The 16,925-nt window shown below is 44.3% G+C and overlaps 1 protein-coding gene across 1 annotated transcript in view; it reads right to left on the reverse strand.

Annotated features, from left to right (window-relative positions):
* The window catches only part of dtnbp1 (dystrobrevin binding protein 1), a 158,006-nt gene that overhangs the window by 15,841 nt on the left and 125,240 nt on the right, over window positions 1-16,925 (reverse strand). The window contains exon 8 of the mRNA XM_033014256.1: window positions 16,463-16,618. Within this exon, the coding sequence (XP_032870147.1) occupies window positions 16,463-16,618 (156 nt within the window). The remainder of the gene's footprint in view (window positions 1-16,462; window positions 16,619-16,925) is intronic.

Genomic DNA, 16,925 nt, shown 5'->3' on the forward strand with positions numbered 1-16,925 from the left:
ACCTCACACTTATCAGCATTAAACTCCATCTGCCATCTTTCAGCCCACTCTTCCAAATGGCCTAAATCTCTCTGTAGACTTTGAAAATCTACTTCATTATCCACAACACCACCTATCTTAGTATCATCTGCATACTTACTAATCCAATTTACCACACCATCATCCAGATCATTGATGTATATGACAAACAACAGTGGACCCAACACAGATCCCTGTGGCACCCCACTAGTCACTAGTCTCCAACCTGACAAACAGCCATCCACCATTACTCTCTGGTATCTCCCATTCAGCTACTGTTGAATCCATCTTGCTATTCCACCATTAATACCCAACAATTTAACCTTCTTAACCAACCTTCCATGAGGAACCTTGTCAAAGGCCTTACTGAAGTCCATATATACAACATCCACTGCTTTACCCTCATCACAATTTCCCTAGTAACCGCTTCAAAAAATTCAAGATGATTAGTCAAACATGACCTTCATGGCACAAATCCATGTTGACTGTTCCTAATCAGACCCTGTTTATCCAGATGCTTATATATATTATCTCTAAGTATCCTTTCCATTAATTTGCCCACCACTGACGTAAAACTAACAGGTCTATAATTGCTAGGTTTACTCTTAGAACCCTTTTTAAACAATGGAACAACATGCGCAGTACGTCAATCCTCTGGCACCATTCCCGTTTCTAATGACATTTGAAATATTTCTGTCATAGCCCCTGCTATTTCTACACTAACTTCCCTCAATGTCCTAGGGAATATCCTGTCAGGACCTGGAAACTTATCCACTTTTATATTTTTCAAAAATGTCAGTACTTCCTCTTCTTTGAATCTCATAGTTTCCATAGCTACTCTACTTGTTTCCCTTACCTCACATAATTCAATATCCTTCTCCTTGGTGAATACCGAAGAAAAGAAATTGTTCAATATCTCCCCCATCTCTTTTGGCTCTGCAGATAGCTGTCCACTCTCTAATGGACCAATTTTGTCCCTTGTTATCCTTTTGCTATTAATATAGCTATAGAAACCCTTTGGATTTACTTTCACCTTACTTGCCAAAGCAACCTCATATCTTCTTTTAGCTTTTCTAATTTCTCTCTTAAAATTTTTTTACATTCTTTATACTCCTCAAGCACCTCATTTACTCCATGCTGCCTATAATTATTGTAGATTTCTCTCTTTTTCCGAACCGTGTCCAATTTCCCTTGAAAACTATGGCTCTTTCCAATTATTACTATTTCCTTTCAACCGAACAGGGACATAAAGATTCTGTACTCATAAAATGTCACCTTTAAATGTTCTCCATTTCTCTTCTACATCCTTCCCATAAAACAAAATGTCCCAATTCACTCCTTTTAAATCCTTTCGCATCTCCTCAAAGTTAGCCTTTCTACAATCAATATATCTTTGTATGGTGAGTATTGTGTTTGATTCTGGGCACCATGTTATTGGTAAGATGTTGTCAAGCTGGACAGGGTACAGAGAAGACTTACGAGGATGCTTCCAGGACTCGAGGGCCTAAGCTGTAGAGAGATGTTGGAGGAGGCTGAGACTCTATTCCATGGAGGATGAGGGGTGATCCTATCGAGGTGTAGAAAATCATGAGAGGAATAGATCGGGTAGATGCACAGAGTCTCTTGCCCAGAGTAAGGGAATTAAGAACCAGACAACATAGGTTTAAGGTTTAAGGTGAAGGGGAAAAGATTTAATAGGAATCTGAGGGGTAACTTTTTCACACAAAGAGTGGTGGGTGTATGGAACAAGCTACCAAAGGAAGTAGTTGAGGCTGGAACTATCCCAACGTTTAAGAGACAGTTAGGCAGGTTCATGGATAGGACAAGTTTTGAGGGATATAGGCCAAACGCAGGCAGGTGGGACTAGTGCAGATGGGACATGTTGGCCGGTGTAGGCATGTTGGGCCGAAGGGTCTGTTTCCATGCTGTATAACTCTATGACTCTAAAAAGGCAGAATAAGTCTATCTTGAATCTGTTTCTGGCAGTGTTACAGTTCTGGTATCAGCTTATGCAATTCTGCAAATCACCCCATAAAATAGCAAGGAACCTGCTTATTTCCACAGTTCTCTGGCACTATTAACTGGAAGATATAGTACGTGATGTATTATCAACGTTTTTCCTTTGGGTCCTCTACCCCCACCTCCTTTATCTGATTTCATGCTTCAGTTTTCTTTCCTATCAGAAGTTAAAGATTTAATAGGAGCATGATGGGCAACGTTTCACTCAGTGGATGGTGGGTATATGAGCTGCTGGGGGAGGTGCTTGTGTAGGAAGGAACTGCAGGTGCTGATTTACACCTAAGATACACACAAAATGCTGGAGTAACTCAGCGGGAGAGGCAGCATCTCTGGAGAAAAGGAATAGGTGACGTTTCAGATCAAGACCCTTTTTCAGGCTGAGAGTCACGGGAGAGGGAGACATAGAGATATGGCAGGGTAAGGTGTGAAAACACAGATCAAAGGGGACGGTGATCAAGGAAACATAGAATGGTTCATTGTTAGTTGAGGGGAAGGTGACAACGAGGCGTACAATCACTAAACTTTAATCAGGAGGACAGTGAAACTAGTCGGCGAACTAGGATGAGGAACAAAGAGAGAGAGAGAAGGCAAAGTTAGAGAAACCATATTCGGTGAACCGCTGAGTTAGGGGAGGTAGTTGTTGGTCCTGACCACCCATCTACCTCATGTAGAAAAGTGTGAAGTCATGCATTTTGGTAGCAGGAATAAAGGCGTAGACTATTTTCTAAATCGGGAGAGGAACGGATGTCAAGGGCTACGGGGAGAAGGCAGGAAAATGGGATTAGGAGGCAGAGATCAGCCATGAGTGAATGGCGGCGTAGACGCGATGGGCCGAATGGCCTAATGTGAACGTGATTCAGAAATTCGGAGTGCTGGTGCAGGATTCCCAAAAGGTTAATTTGCAAGTTGAATTGGTAGTAAGGAAGGCAAATGTAATATTAGCATTTATTTCAAGAGCATTTAGTATAAAAACAGGGATGTAATGCTGAGGCTTTATCAGGCACTAGTCAGACAGCATTTGGAGTATTGTGAGCAGTTAGATATTTTTAAGGCGGAGATGGACAGATACTTGATTAATCTGTGTGTCAGGGGTTATGGGGAGAAGGGCTATGGGGTTGAGAGGGAAAGTTAGGTCAGCCATGATTGAATATCTCAATGTCTACTTCGGAGTAGTGCAATGTCTACTACTAATTTGGAATAGACCGAATGGCCGACATCTGCTCCTATGACTTGAACATAACTCTTTTATAGGAGAGGCATAGATATGGCAAAACGCCAGTCTTTTCCCCCCAAAGTAAGAGTTTGAAAATAGTGGGCATAGGTTTTCGTGAGAGGAGATGAGGAAGGAGATGAGGAAGAATCTCTTTAGTCAGAGGGTGGTGAATCTGTGGAATTCATTGCCACAGATGGCTGTGGAGGCCAAGTCAGTGTCATACACTTGTTAAAGAGGAGATTGATTGGTTGGTGGTTAGTAAGGACATTTAGTTTACTTTAGTTGATTGTCACGTGTACCGAGGTACGGTGAAAAGCTTTTGTTGCGTGCTAACCAGTCAGCGGAAAGACAATACATGATTACAATCAAGCCATTTACAGTCAAAGGTTGTGGGGAGAAGGCAGGAGAATGGAGTTGAGAGGGAAAAATAGATCAGCCATGATCGAGTAGTGGAGTATACTCGATGGGACAAATAGTCTAATTCTGCTCTTATGTCTTATGGTAGAATTCTAACACTTGGGCAGGCTCATGGATAGGAAAGGCTTGGAGGAATATGGACCAAGGCAAGTGGGATTGACTATCTCAGTTAGGCAATCTGGTCAGCATGGATGAGTTGGGCCAAAGGGCCTGTTTCCATGCTGTATAACTATGGCTTCAGGATACATTGAGGGAAATGTTGCCCCTTTGCCCTTAACTTCCATTTTGATTTTTCTTTGAAAATATATAAGCATGATTTAATTTTTGCTGAGTGCTGGTGCATGACCATATTGTGATAAAATATAACTTATTCTCCAGATGTTTGCGGAATAAATCTGGTAAAAATAAACTGAAATCTGTTCTGCAATGCTCAGATGTGTTTATCCTTGCGATGACCTGCAGGCATCTCATAAGGTTGAATGCTTTCATCTGGATGAGCAGTCAAAAGTTATTTTTAAATTTATGGATGAGGAAAAGTAATTGCAGAATTAAAGGAAAAGAACTGGACTGGAAAGAGGAGAAATAAAAACCGGAGAGCAGTGCTGAACTACCATTTACCTCTCTGGTGACCCTCGGACTATCCATGATCGGACATTACTAGCCTTATAGCCCTGTCCCACGGTACGAGTTCATTCCAAGAGCTCTCCCGAGTTTAAAAAAAATCAAACTCGTGGTAAGCACGGAGAATGAACGTAGCGGGTACGTCGGAGCTCGGGGACGTCTCTTAGCAGCTCGTAACGCTAACGGCAGGTACTCGGGAAGACTCGCTAACGGCAGGTAAGCAGGGGAAGACTCGTGAAGATTTTTCAACATGTTGAAAAATGTCCACGAGAGCCCCGAGTACCGACGAGTGGCCATTATCGTAAATCTCCGAGTTCGAAACAGGGTAAACTCGGGAGAACTCTTGCAATGAACTCGTACCGTGGGACAGGGCTTTAACCCTGCACTAAACGTTAAGGGCCTGTCCCACTTGCCGATTTTTTCGGCGACTGCCGGCATCATTGACTGACGTATCAGGTCACTGAAAAATTTGCGGCGTGATGACGTATGTGAAGCGCGGTGTTTCCTCAAGTGTCGCTGCTGGATTTTGAAATGTTCAATATCTTTTGACGACACTGATAGGATTTGAGTATAGGAGCAGGGAGGTTCTACTGCAGTTGTACAGGGTCTTGGTGAGACCACACCTGGAATATTGCGTACAGTTTTGGTCTCCAAATCTGAGGAAGGACATTATTGCCATAGAGGGAGTGCAGAGAAGGTTCACCAGACTGATTCCTGGGATGTCAGGACTGTCTTATGAAGAAAGACTGGATAGACTTGGTTTATACTCTCTAGAATTTAGGAGATTGAGAGGGGATCTTATAGAAACTTACAAAATTCTTAAGGGGTTGGACAGGCTAGATGCAGGAAGATTGTTCCCGATGTTGGGGAAGTCCAGGACAAGGGGTCACAGCTTAAGGATAAGGGGGAAATCCTTTAAAACCGAGATGAGAAAAACTTTTTTCACACAGAGAGTGGTGAATCTCTGGAGAGAAGGCAGGTACGGGATACTGAGTTGGATGATCAGCCATGATCATATTGAATGGCGGTGCAGGCTCGAAGGGCCGAATGGCCTACTCCTGCACCTAATTTAAAAAAAAAATTTAAAAATTAACCGCCTCTGGTTAAAGCTTTAATATATGATGCTAAATCCAACATTAGAGCGGCACTGTGGCTCAGCGTTAGAGTTGCTGCCTCTCAACGCCAGAGACCCAGGTTCGATCCTGACTACGGGCGCTGTCTGGAAGTGGAATAATATACAATCAGGTGAGAACGGATGATAGTTGGTCGGCGCGGACTCGGTGGGCCGAAGGGCCCAATTCCTGTACAGGTGCACAACCTTTTATCCGAAAGCCTTGGGACCAGCCACTTTTCGTAATTCAGAATTTGTCGGTCTTCGGAATGGAATTTTTTTAGCGTAGATTTTAATGGCTGCTCAGTGGTAGAGTGCTCGGCTCATATCCGCAAGGTCGCGAGTTTGCGCCTTGATCCCGGCAGTAAACCCGGTCGCGAGTTTGAGTCTTCAATGTAGTTTTTTCTTGCAGAATAAATGTTTGTATGAAATGCAGTGTAGGAGAGGTGTACTGACTGTGTGGGCAGAACTTTGGAAGTGATTGCCCACCAGTCTAAAAAGCCGCTGTGTCTCCCTGTCCCTGGGATAGCAGGGGGCGATCAAACAGCACAATAACCCCCTCCCCCTCCAACTCCAGAGGAATCCGCTCCCCGATGGGCCGCTACGGCGACAAGTGGCAGTTTGCCCACAGCCCGAGCTGCGCCCCCTCATCCGCCACCCCAAGAACAAGACGTACCTTGCACACCATCAGCTTCTGCCCCTACGTGTTCCTCTGGAGTTGGAGCGGGGCTGGGCTGGAGTTGCTGCTGGCTGTGGGTCTCTGGGATCTCCGTGCTTGCAGTGGGCCTGGGGGTCGGTGTCCCGTTGGTCCTGACGTCTCCGGCCACCCCCCTGGACTGGAGCTGAGACTGGGAACTGTACCGCCCTTGCCCCCTCCCTCTGCAACTGCAAACAACCCCACTCTCCTGCAAGGGCGGTACAGTTCCCGGAGGATGGCAGGTGGCCGGAGACGTCAAGACCAACAGGAACCCGCTCCCTGATGGGCCCCTACGACGCCCCGAGCTGCGCCCCGTCATCCGCAACCCAGGTTCCTCTGTAGTTGGAGCGGGGCTGGGCTGGGCTGCTGTTGGCTGTGGGTCTCTGGGATCTCCGTGCTTGTGGTGGGCCTGGGGGTCGGTGTCCCGTTGCTCCTGACGTCTCCGGTGACTGGCACTGACCTGTTATCGCCGACATGAAGACAGCGCAAAGCCCCCGCGCCGGTGCAATGGGCGGGGAGCTGGAGAGGGGAGGGAAGGGGTCACACACATGGCCGGGAAGCAGAGGGGTGTAGGTGGGGTGAAACTGAAGGGAGCGACAATCTGCTGCCTGCCCGCTGAGTTAAAAAGTTCCCACGCAAGACTCACGATACACTGTATATCGTGAGTCTACCGTGGGAACTTTTTAACTCAGCGGGCAGGCAGCAGCATATTGTCAATTATTAACCCTCCCGCGCAATATACCCTCACCTTCTCTTTTATGAATGGGGATTTAGTTCCCCTTTCTTCGAGGACCGACCGGAGGTTCCGCTGTCACCTCTGCAGGCCACCCTCGGTGAACGTTTTCAAGGACCTTTCTTCAAGGACCGAAAAAATGGCCGCTATTCGGAGGTTTTCGTTATTTGGATCTTCGGATAAAAGGTTGTGCACCTGTATCTCTAAACTAAACTAATCACAGCTTGTAAACGGAACACGTCTGCTCCAGAGATGCTGCCAGACTCTCGGAGTTAGTCCAGCACTTTGTGTTGTATGTATGTGACTTGCTTATGTAAGAAACGCCTCGTGTTCCCTGACTATAAACTATAAGTTGTCCATCCAATATTGGAACATAAAATATTCCACTGAAACTATGCTTTCTTTCTCTACATATTGCGATGATTCAAATATCAGGCAGCACGATGGCGTAGCGGGAGAGTTGTGCCTTGCAGCAACCTGAGACCCAGTTTGTACGTTCCCCCCGTGACCAGTGTGGGTTCTCTCCGGGTGCTCCGGTTTCCTCCCACACTCCAAAGACGGATAGGTTTGTAGGTTTATTAGCTTTGGTAATAATTGTAAATTGTCCCTAGTGTATTTAGGATAGTGTAGAGTACAAGGATCGCTGGTCGGTGCGGACACGGTGGGTCAAATGGCCTGTTTCCGCATTGTATCTTCAGAAACTAAAATATTAAATCTGCTTTCAACGAGTCCCTTGCAATGCAGAATGTTTCTTTTGTATCTTTGTTAGTGAATTTGACATTAACCTATGGTTTTGAACAATTATTCACACTTTAGACTTTAGAGATACAAAGCGGAAACAGCTTCTTCGATCCACCAGGTCCTCGCCGACCGGCGATCATCCCGTACACTAGAATAATTCGTACACTCGAGACAATTTATAATTTTACCAAAGCCAATGAACCCACAAACCCCCACATCTTTGGAGTGTGGGAGGAAACCGGAGCATCCTGAGGAAACCAAAGCGGTCACAGGGAGAATGCGCCCGCAGTCAGGTTGAACCTGGGTCTCTGGCACTGCAAGGCAGCAACTCTACCGCTGCGCCACTCAACTGTGTTATTTTTCCAATTTACAGTTCAGTTTAATTTATTGTCATGTGTACCGAGGTACAGTGAAAGGCTTTTGTTGTGTGCTAACCAGTCAGCGGAAAGACAACACATGATTACAATCGAGATACATGATACACGATACACTCCGTTAGCTGTGATTAGTTTAGTTTAGAGATACAGGAAACGGGTCCTTCGGCCCACCGAGTCCGTGCCGACCAACGATCATCCATTCTCACTGATTCTATATGATTCCACTTTCAGACAGCACCCGTAGTCAGGATCAAACCCGGGTCTCTGGCGTTGAGAGGCAGCAACTCTAACGATGAGCCACCATGCTGCCCTAATGTTAGAATTAACATTATATATTAAAGCTTTAACCTGAGGCATATATTTAAACCAATTTACTTTCATAAATCTAAACTAAACAGCCAAAAACCAATATTGAATAAAATGAGCTTTTCATATTAATTTAACCTGCCTGTTAGGTAGCCAATAATAGAATCTTTAACATTTTCAGCTGTAACAATTTGAAGCCAAATTATTTCTAGAGATGGTTGAGACTTTACTTTAGACATTAGAGATACAGCTCAGAAACAGGCCATTTGGCCCATCGAGTCCGCGCTGAACAATAATCAGCCTGTACACTATCCTACACACTCGGGACAATTTTATAACTTACCGAAGCCAATGAACCTACAAACCTGCACGTCTTTGGAGTGTGGGTGGAAACCGGAGCACCCGGAGAAAACCCACACGGTCACAGGGAGAAGGTACAAACTCCGTACAGACAGCACCCGTGGTCAGGATGGAACCCGGGTCTCTGGCGCTGTATGGCAGCAACTCTACCTGCCCCTGAAGCTATTTTAAGAGAATAAGAACATAAGACAGGCCTTCGGCCACTATGCCTGTGCCGACAATGATGCCAAGACTATCCCTAATCTGCCCTCACATAATCTATATCCCATATTCCTTGCATATAGAAATGATAGAAAATAGGTGCAGGAGTAGGCCATTCGGCCCTTCGAATGTGCAGGCGCATATCCATGTGCATATCCAAAAGTCTATTAAATGCCACTGTTGTGTCTGCCTCAACCAGCACCCCCGGCAGATGTGATCCAGGCACTCACTGCCCTCTGTGTAAAACACTTGCCCCATTCATCATCTTTCTCAAGAGGTAAACAGTGTGGAAGTTAAGAGTAATCAACTCCAGAACCAGGGGCCACAGTTTAAGAATAAGGGGTAAGCCATTTAGAACGGAGACGAGGAAACACTTTTTCTCACAGATAGTGGTGAGTCTGTGGAATTCTCTGCCCCAGAGGGCGGTGGAGGCTGGTTCTATGGATGCTTTCAAGAGAGAGCTGGATAAGGCTCTTAAATATAGCAGAGTCAGGGGATATGGGGAGAAGGCAGGAACGGGGTACTGATTGGGGATGATCAGCCATTATCACATTGAATGGCGGTGCTGGCTCGAAGGGCCGAATGGCCTACTCCTGTACCTATTGTCTATTGTCTATAACACATTATTTCCCTTTAGAGTTCACACCTACAATGGGCCTACAAGGTCACCCATCCTTTCTCTCCAGAGATGCTGCCTGTCCCACTGAGTTACTCCAGCAAGGCCAGCAGCATAATCAAGGACGAGTCGCACCCTGGCCGAGACGTCCTCTTGCAGACGGCAAAGATGAAATCTGTTTGGAGATTTGGACAGGCTACCCACAAAACAGACAGTCGGGAAGCAGTTAAAGTTGATGTGCATTCTTCCATGTAATTCAATCCAATGGATGTTTTCATTCAATGTGAGATCGAGAAGTATACTTAAAGCAATTTGCAAGTCTGTATCATAACTGCCTCTGCATCTCAGTGGAAAATTGCACATTAAATTCACTCTTTTGCCTCCGTTGCCTGTCCTCCAGGAGACATTAATGATGTGTTGGGAATTTCCTGATCTCTCGGTGTGGGGGGGGGGGGGATGTCTGGAGGTGAGAGAGGGCCACGACAAATCAGATGAAGAAGGGTTCCGACCCGAAACGTCACCTATTCCATTTCTCCAGAGAAGCTGCCTGACATGCTGAGTTACTCCAGTATTTTGTGTCTATCCAAATATACACAATTCTTCTCCTGACGAACAAAGACATGTATAATTAATTGCCTCTGGGACAATTTACAACCTACCCAAGCCCCAAACATTCACACACCTGGTTGCTTAGGTTTTCCCTTGTGGGTTTATTAAGCAAAATGACATTATCCATGGGGTTCCATTGATGGAACATTGCAGTCGGTAACAAAGCTATTCTCAGATCATATGTCAGAGTCATCGAGTGATAGTGGAAACAGGCCCTCCGGCCCAACGTGCCCACACCAGCCAACATGTCCCAGCTACACTAGACCCACCTGCCTGCGTTTGGTCCGCATCCCTCCAAACCTGTCCTATCCATGTACCTGTCTAACTGACAATACCTAGTGCAACATGGTTGATTCCATAGTCATTCCGGTTTATGAGTTATGAGTTTATTGTCACGTGTACCGACCGGGGTACAGTGAAGAGCTTTCGTTGTGTGCCAACCGGCCAGCGAAAAGGCAATACATGATTACAGTCGAGCCATCCGCAGTGGACAGAGGCATGACAAAGGGAATAACGTGATCTGAGAGGAGATAAAGAAGAGTGTAGTTAAAGTAAGAAGTGTTGCTGTCAGAGTAGAGGTTTAACAGTGGAGCGATTGCAATGCGTGATTGCAGTCCCACTTCTGTGACTAGCACACAAAGCGTGGCCTGGGTTCGGTCGCTAGTGTGTCAGACGATGTCGCTCGCTGTTGGCGTCTGTCGTTCCGTCGTGGCCTGGGTTAGGCGCCATCTTGGATTCAACAATAAAGTCTGTTCCATACAGACTATGCATAAAAATCAATCTTCCATTCACTGGACTATCCGGAGAAATCGCCCCACTTTAAATTGAAGAGATTGTTGTGGGTCTCGACCCGAAACGTCACCTATTCCTTCTCTCCAGGGATGCTGCCTCAGAGTCCCGCTGAGTTATTCCAGCAGTTTGTGACTATCCTCGGCGTAAACCAGCACCTGCAGTTCCATCCTACACAGTAGTTTCCACTTCATCCTAAAATGGTCTATCTTCTGAGAATGGAATACGTCATTGTCACATGTGACAGGGCACAGTGAAATCCTTTGCTTGCATATCCAGGGTATGCAAATAGCCGCCATATACGGCCACGTTACAAGTGCCACCGCCGGCTCCTCCTTTGTTCTACCCCACCTCCCCCACAATGGTTCCCCCATACCAGCTTGAAGTTTGTTAGCCGCCCCCCCCCGGCCCTCCATTGCCCATTGTTCTTCCCCCTCCCACTTGGTGGTCCCCCCACGCCGGGTCCTGCATTGTTCATTGGTCTTCCCCCTCCCACTTGGTGGTCCCCCCATGCCCATGTTTTGTTCCAAAGACTGATGTTACCTCAGACTTACTGCTGGCTCATCACCAACTCAAATGTTGCAACGGTGTTGTCAACAAATACAATGCAACGTAAATGTTGGTTAAAAATCTATCGATTCACATTGGCACAGTGCGAATTCCATCTTCAAGTTCGCCAACGACACCACGTTGTTGGTCGAATCGCAGATGACGATGAGTCAGGGAATAGAAGTGGTTTGGCATTGCCGAACCTTACATTCTACTATTGGGCAGATAAATGTTCGTTATCTAACATTTTGGACAAAAGATTTAGAAGATACCCAATGTCTAGGATGGATAAATCTTGAAAGTGATTCCTTACAAGGGCTATCATTGGCTTCTATTCTAGGGGCCTCGTTACCTTTTACAATTACGAGATTGAATAAATATATGACTAACCCAATAATAAGACATACGTTTCGAATATGGTTTCAATTTCGTACGTTTTTTGGACTAAATGATTTTATCTTATCGAGTCCTATCTTATCTAATTTTCTCTTCCAACCTTCTAGTACTGATCAAGCCTTTCTGTTATGGAAGAGGAAGGGATTAGTAGCTTTTTGTGATTTGTTTTTGGATGGTTGTTTTATGTCTTCGAACAACTCCAATAAATATAATTTACCTAATTCACATTAGACATTTTTTGAAGGCTACCCTTTTTTGCGCTACCACATCAAACCGAAATTTCGGGAAAAAATTTACATTTGAACCCTTATCAGAAAGGATTAATAACGACTATTTATGTTGATTTTGAAATTACAAATAGATATTACCATATAACCATATAACAATTACAGCACGGAAACAGGCCATCTCGACCCTTCTAGTCCGTGCCGAACACGTATTCTCCCCTAGTCCCATATACCTGCGTTCAGACCATAACCCTCCATTACTTTCCCGTCCATATATCTATCCAATTTATTTTTAAATGTTAAAAACAAACCTGCCTCCACCACCTTCACCGGAAGCTCATTCCACACAGCCACCACTCTCTGAGTAAAGAAGTTCCCCCTCATGTTACCCCTAAACTTCTGTCCCTTAATTCTCAAGTCATGTCCCCTTGTTTGAACCTTCCCTACTCTCAGTGGGAAAAGCTTATCCACGTCTATCCCTCTCATCATTTTAAAGACCTCTATCAAGTCCCCCCTTAACCTTCTGCGCTCCAAAGAATAAAGCCCTAACTTGTTCGACCTTTCTCTGTAACTTAGTTGCTGAAACCCAGGCAACATTCTAGTAAATCTCCTCTGTACTCTCTCTATTTTGTTGACATCCTTCCTATAATTAGGCGACCAAAATTGTACACCATACTCCAAAATTGGCCTCACCAATGCCTTGTACAATTTTAACATTACATCCCAACTTCTATACTCAATGCTCTGATTTATAAAGGCCAGCACACCAAAAGCTTTCTTTACCACCCTATCTACATGAGATTCCACTTTCAGGGAACTGTGCACAGTTATTCCCAGATCCCTCTGTTCACCTGCATTCTTCAATTCCCTACCATTTACCATGTACGTCCTATTTTGATTTGTCCTGCCAAGATGTAGCACCTCACACTTATCAGCATTAAACTCCATCTGCCATCTTTCAGCCCACTCTTCCAACTGGCATAAATCTCTCTGTAGACTTTGAAAATCTACTTCATTATCCACAACCCCACCTATCTTAGTATCATCTGCATACTTACTAATCCAATTTACCACACCATCATCCAGATCATTGATGTACATGACAAACAACAGTGGACCCAACACAGATCCCTGTGGCACCCCACTAGTCACTGGCCTCCAACCTGACAAACAACCATCCACCATTACTCTCTGGCATCTCCCATTCAGCCACTGTTGAATCCATCTTTCTACTCCACCATTAATACCCAACCATTGAACCTTCTTAACCAACCTTCCGTGTGGAACCTTGTCAAAGGCCTTACTGAAGTCCATATATACAACATCCACTGCTTTACCCTCATCAATTTCCCGAGTAACCTCTTCAAAAAATTCAAGAAGATTAGTCAAACATGACCTTCCAGGCACAAATCCATGTTGACTGTTCCTAATCAGACCCTGTTTATCCAGATGCTTATATATATTATCTCTAAGTATATATTGTCTCTAACTGAGACAATGACAATAAATTTGAATACAATACAATACAATACAAAAGTATCCTTTCCATTAATTTTCCCACCACTGACGTCAAACTAACAGGTCTATAATTGCTAGGTTTACTCTTAGACCCCTTTTTAAACAATGGAACAACATGCGCAGTACGCCAATCCTCCGGCACTATTCCCGTTTCTAATGACATTTGAAATATTTCTGTCATAGCCCCTGCTATTTCTACACTAACTTCCCTCAATGTCTATGGGAATATCCTGTCCTGACCTGGAGCCTTATCCACTTTTATATTTCTCAAAAGTGTCAGTACTTCCTCTTCTTTGATCCTCATAGTTTCCATAGCTACTCTACTTGTTTCCCTTACCTCACATAATTCAATATCCTTCTCCTTGGTGAATACCGAAGAAAATAAATTGTTCAATATCTCCCCCATCTCTTTTGGCTCTGCAGATAGCTGTCCACTCTGACTCTCTAATGGACCAATTTTATCCCTCGTTATCCTTTTGCTATTAATATAGCTGTAGAAACCCTTTGGATTTACTTTCACCTTACTTGCCAAAGCAACCTCATATCTTCTTTTAGCTTTTCTAATTTCTTTCTTAAGATTCTTTTTACATTCTTTATACTCCTCAAGCACCTCATTTACTCCATGCTGCCTATAATTATTGTAGATCTCTCTCTTTTTCCGAACCAAGTGTCCAATTTCCCTTGAAAACCATGGCTCTTTCCAATTTTTACTATTTCCTTTCAACCGAACAGGGACATAAAGATTCTGTACTCTTAAAATTTCACCTTTAAATGTCCTCCATTTCTCTTCCACATCTTTCCCATAAAACAAACTGTCCCAATTTACTCCTTTTAAATCCTTTCGCATCTCCTCAAAGTTAGCCTTTCTCCAATCAAAAATCTCAACCCCAGGTCCAGTTCTGACCCTCTCCATAATTATATTGAAACTAATGGTATTGTGATCACTGGTCCCGAACTGTTCCCCAACGCATACCTCTGCCACCTGACCCGTCTCATTTCCTAACAGGAGGTCCAGCACCGCCCCTTCTCTAGTAGGTACTTCTATGTATTGCTGCAAAAAACATCCTGCACACATTTTACAAACTCCAACCCATCCAGCCCATTTACAGAATGTGTTTCCCAGTCTATGTGTGGAAAATTGAAATCTCCCACAATCACTACCTTGTGCTTACTACTAATATCTGCAATCTCCTTACATATTTGCTCTTCCAATTCTCGCTCCCCATTTGGCGGTCTATAATACACCCCTATAAGTGTTGCTACCCCTTTCCCATTTCTCAGTTCCACCCAAATAGCCTCCCTAGACGAGCCCTCTAATCTATCCTGCCAAAGCACTGCTGTAATATCTTCCCTGATAAGCAATGCAACACCTCCACCTCTTGCCCCTCCAATTCTATCACACCTGAAGCAACGAAATCCTGGAATATTTAGTTTCCAATCACAGCCCTCCTGCAGCCATGTTTCACTGATCGCCACAACATCATACTTCCAGGTGTCAATCCAGGCTCTAAGTTCATCCACCTTTCTTACAATGCTCCTAGCATTAAAATATACACATTTAAGAAACCCACCATCTCTTATTCTCTGTTTATTTTCTTTTTCTTCTCTCTCCCCTACATTTTGGGTCAGAGTGCTACCATTCTCTGCCTCCTGCCTTACACACTGACTGCTAGCTTTCCCAATTCGAGTCCCTCCCCCCAACCATACTAGTTTAAAGTCTCCCCAGTAGCCTTTGCAAATCTCCCCGCCAGGATATTGGTCCCCCTCGAGTTCAAGTGCAACCCGTCCTTTCGGTACAGGTCGCACCTTCCCCAAAAGAGGTCCCAATGATCCAGAAACTTGAATCCATACCCACTGCACCAGTCCCTCATCCACGCATTTATTCTCCACCTCGCTCCATTCCTACTCTCACTGTCGCGTGGCACAGGCAGTAATCCTGAGATTGTTACCTTTGCAGTCCTTCTCCTTAACTCTCTACCTAACTCCCTAAATTCTTCTTTCAGGACCTCTTCTCTTTTTTAACCTATATTTGATAAAATTAAGAATGACTGGGAAAGAGAACTCCAAATTTCTCTATTTAGATTCGATATGTCAGAGAGGATTCTCTTGAGCTTCTACAGGTATACACTATATACAGTATACTGTATATAGTGTATACCTGTAGAAGTATACTGTATACTGGTGTACAGTGTATACAGTGTATACAGTACAGTGTATACAGTACAGAGAGCATGTATACTGATTGCATCACGGCCTGGTTCGGCAACTTGAACGCCCAGGAGCGAAGAAGACTGCAAAAGGTGGTGAACACTGCCCGGTCCATCACTGCCCGGGTACTGACCTCCCCACCATCGAAGGGATCTATAGGAGTTGCTGCCTCAAAAAACAGCCCGCATCATCAGAGACCCACACCATCCTGGCCACACACTCATTTCACCCCGGCCATCGGGAAGAAGGTACAGGAGCCTGAAAACTGTAACGTCCAGGTTCGGGAACAGCTTCTTCCCTACAGCCATCAGATTATTAAACACAACAACCTCTAAATAAGCTCTGAACTACGTAGACTTGGGAACATTGGCATTGTCTTTTTGCACTATTATATAATTGCAGCAGCACAACAGAATATGTAAACATAGAAAACAAAATAATAAACAGAATATGTTCTTTATCAAATATATATATATAAATGCACACACACATATACACACATACATACACACACACACACACGTTTACATATTTTGTTGTGCTGCTGTAAGTAAAAATGTAATTGTTCTGTTTGGGACATAGGACAATAAAGACTCTTGAAATATTGTTGAAGACACAGAAACATTTAAAGTTATACTACAAGGTACACCGACTTGCATTGTGTGAATATCATAGCAGAGAATATTTGAGGACAATTTGCTTTGATTTCTGATGCTAAAGTAATGGAAAGTCTTGCCTCGTCTCTGCGCGATCTGCAAATACCCTGTGGACAGGTACTGATCCAAGTCCTGCTGAAAGGCCTCTTCAAAAAACTTCTGCCGCTCTTTCAATTTCTGTTGCTGTGAGTTCTCCATGTCACGAACCTTGTGGGCATGTACTTCATCCAACTTAACTGAAACAGGAGGAAAAGATAATTGACATGAGCCATGAGCAAAGAAATAGGAACTACACATTACCAGGACTTCATACAATGCAAACAATTCATAAAAGTTTCAATCGTAACATAGTTGATTTGAGTTTATTATTGACACGTGTACTGAGATGCAGAGCAAAGCTTTTTGTTGCGTGCCCTCCGGTCAGCGAAAAGACTAGACATGTTTACCACCCACAGTGTACAGATACAGGATAAAGGGCATAATGTTTAGTGCAAGATAAAGTCCAATAAAAAGTCCGATTAAAGATAGGTGTAGAAAGGAACT

This window comes from Amblyraja radiata, chromosome 2 (assembly GCF_010909765.2).
Source record: "Amblyraja radiata isolate CabotCenter1 chromosome 2, sAmbRad1.1.pri, whole genome shotgun sequence".
NCBI classification, from domain to species: domain Eukaryota; kingdom Metazoa; phylum Chordata; class Chondrichthyes; order Rajiformes; family Rajidae; genus Amblyraja; species Amblyraja radiata.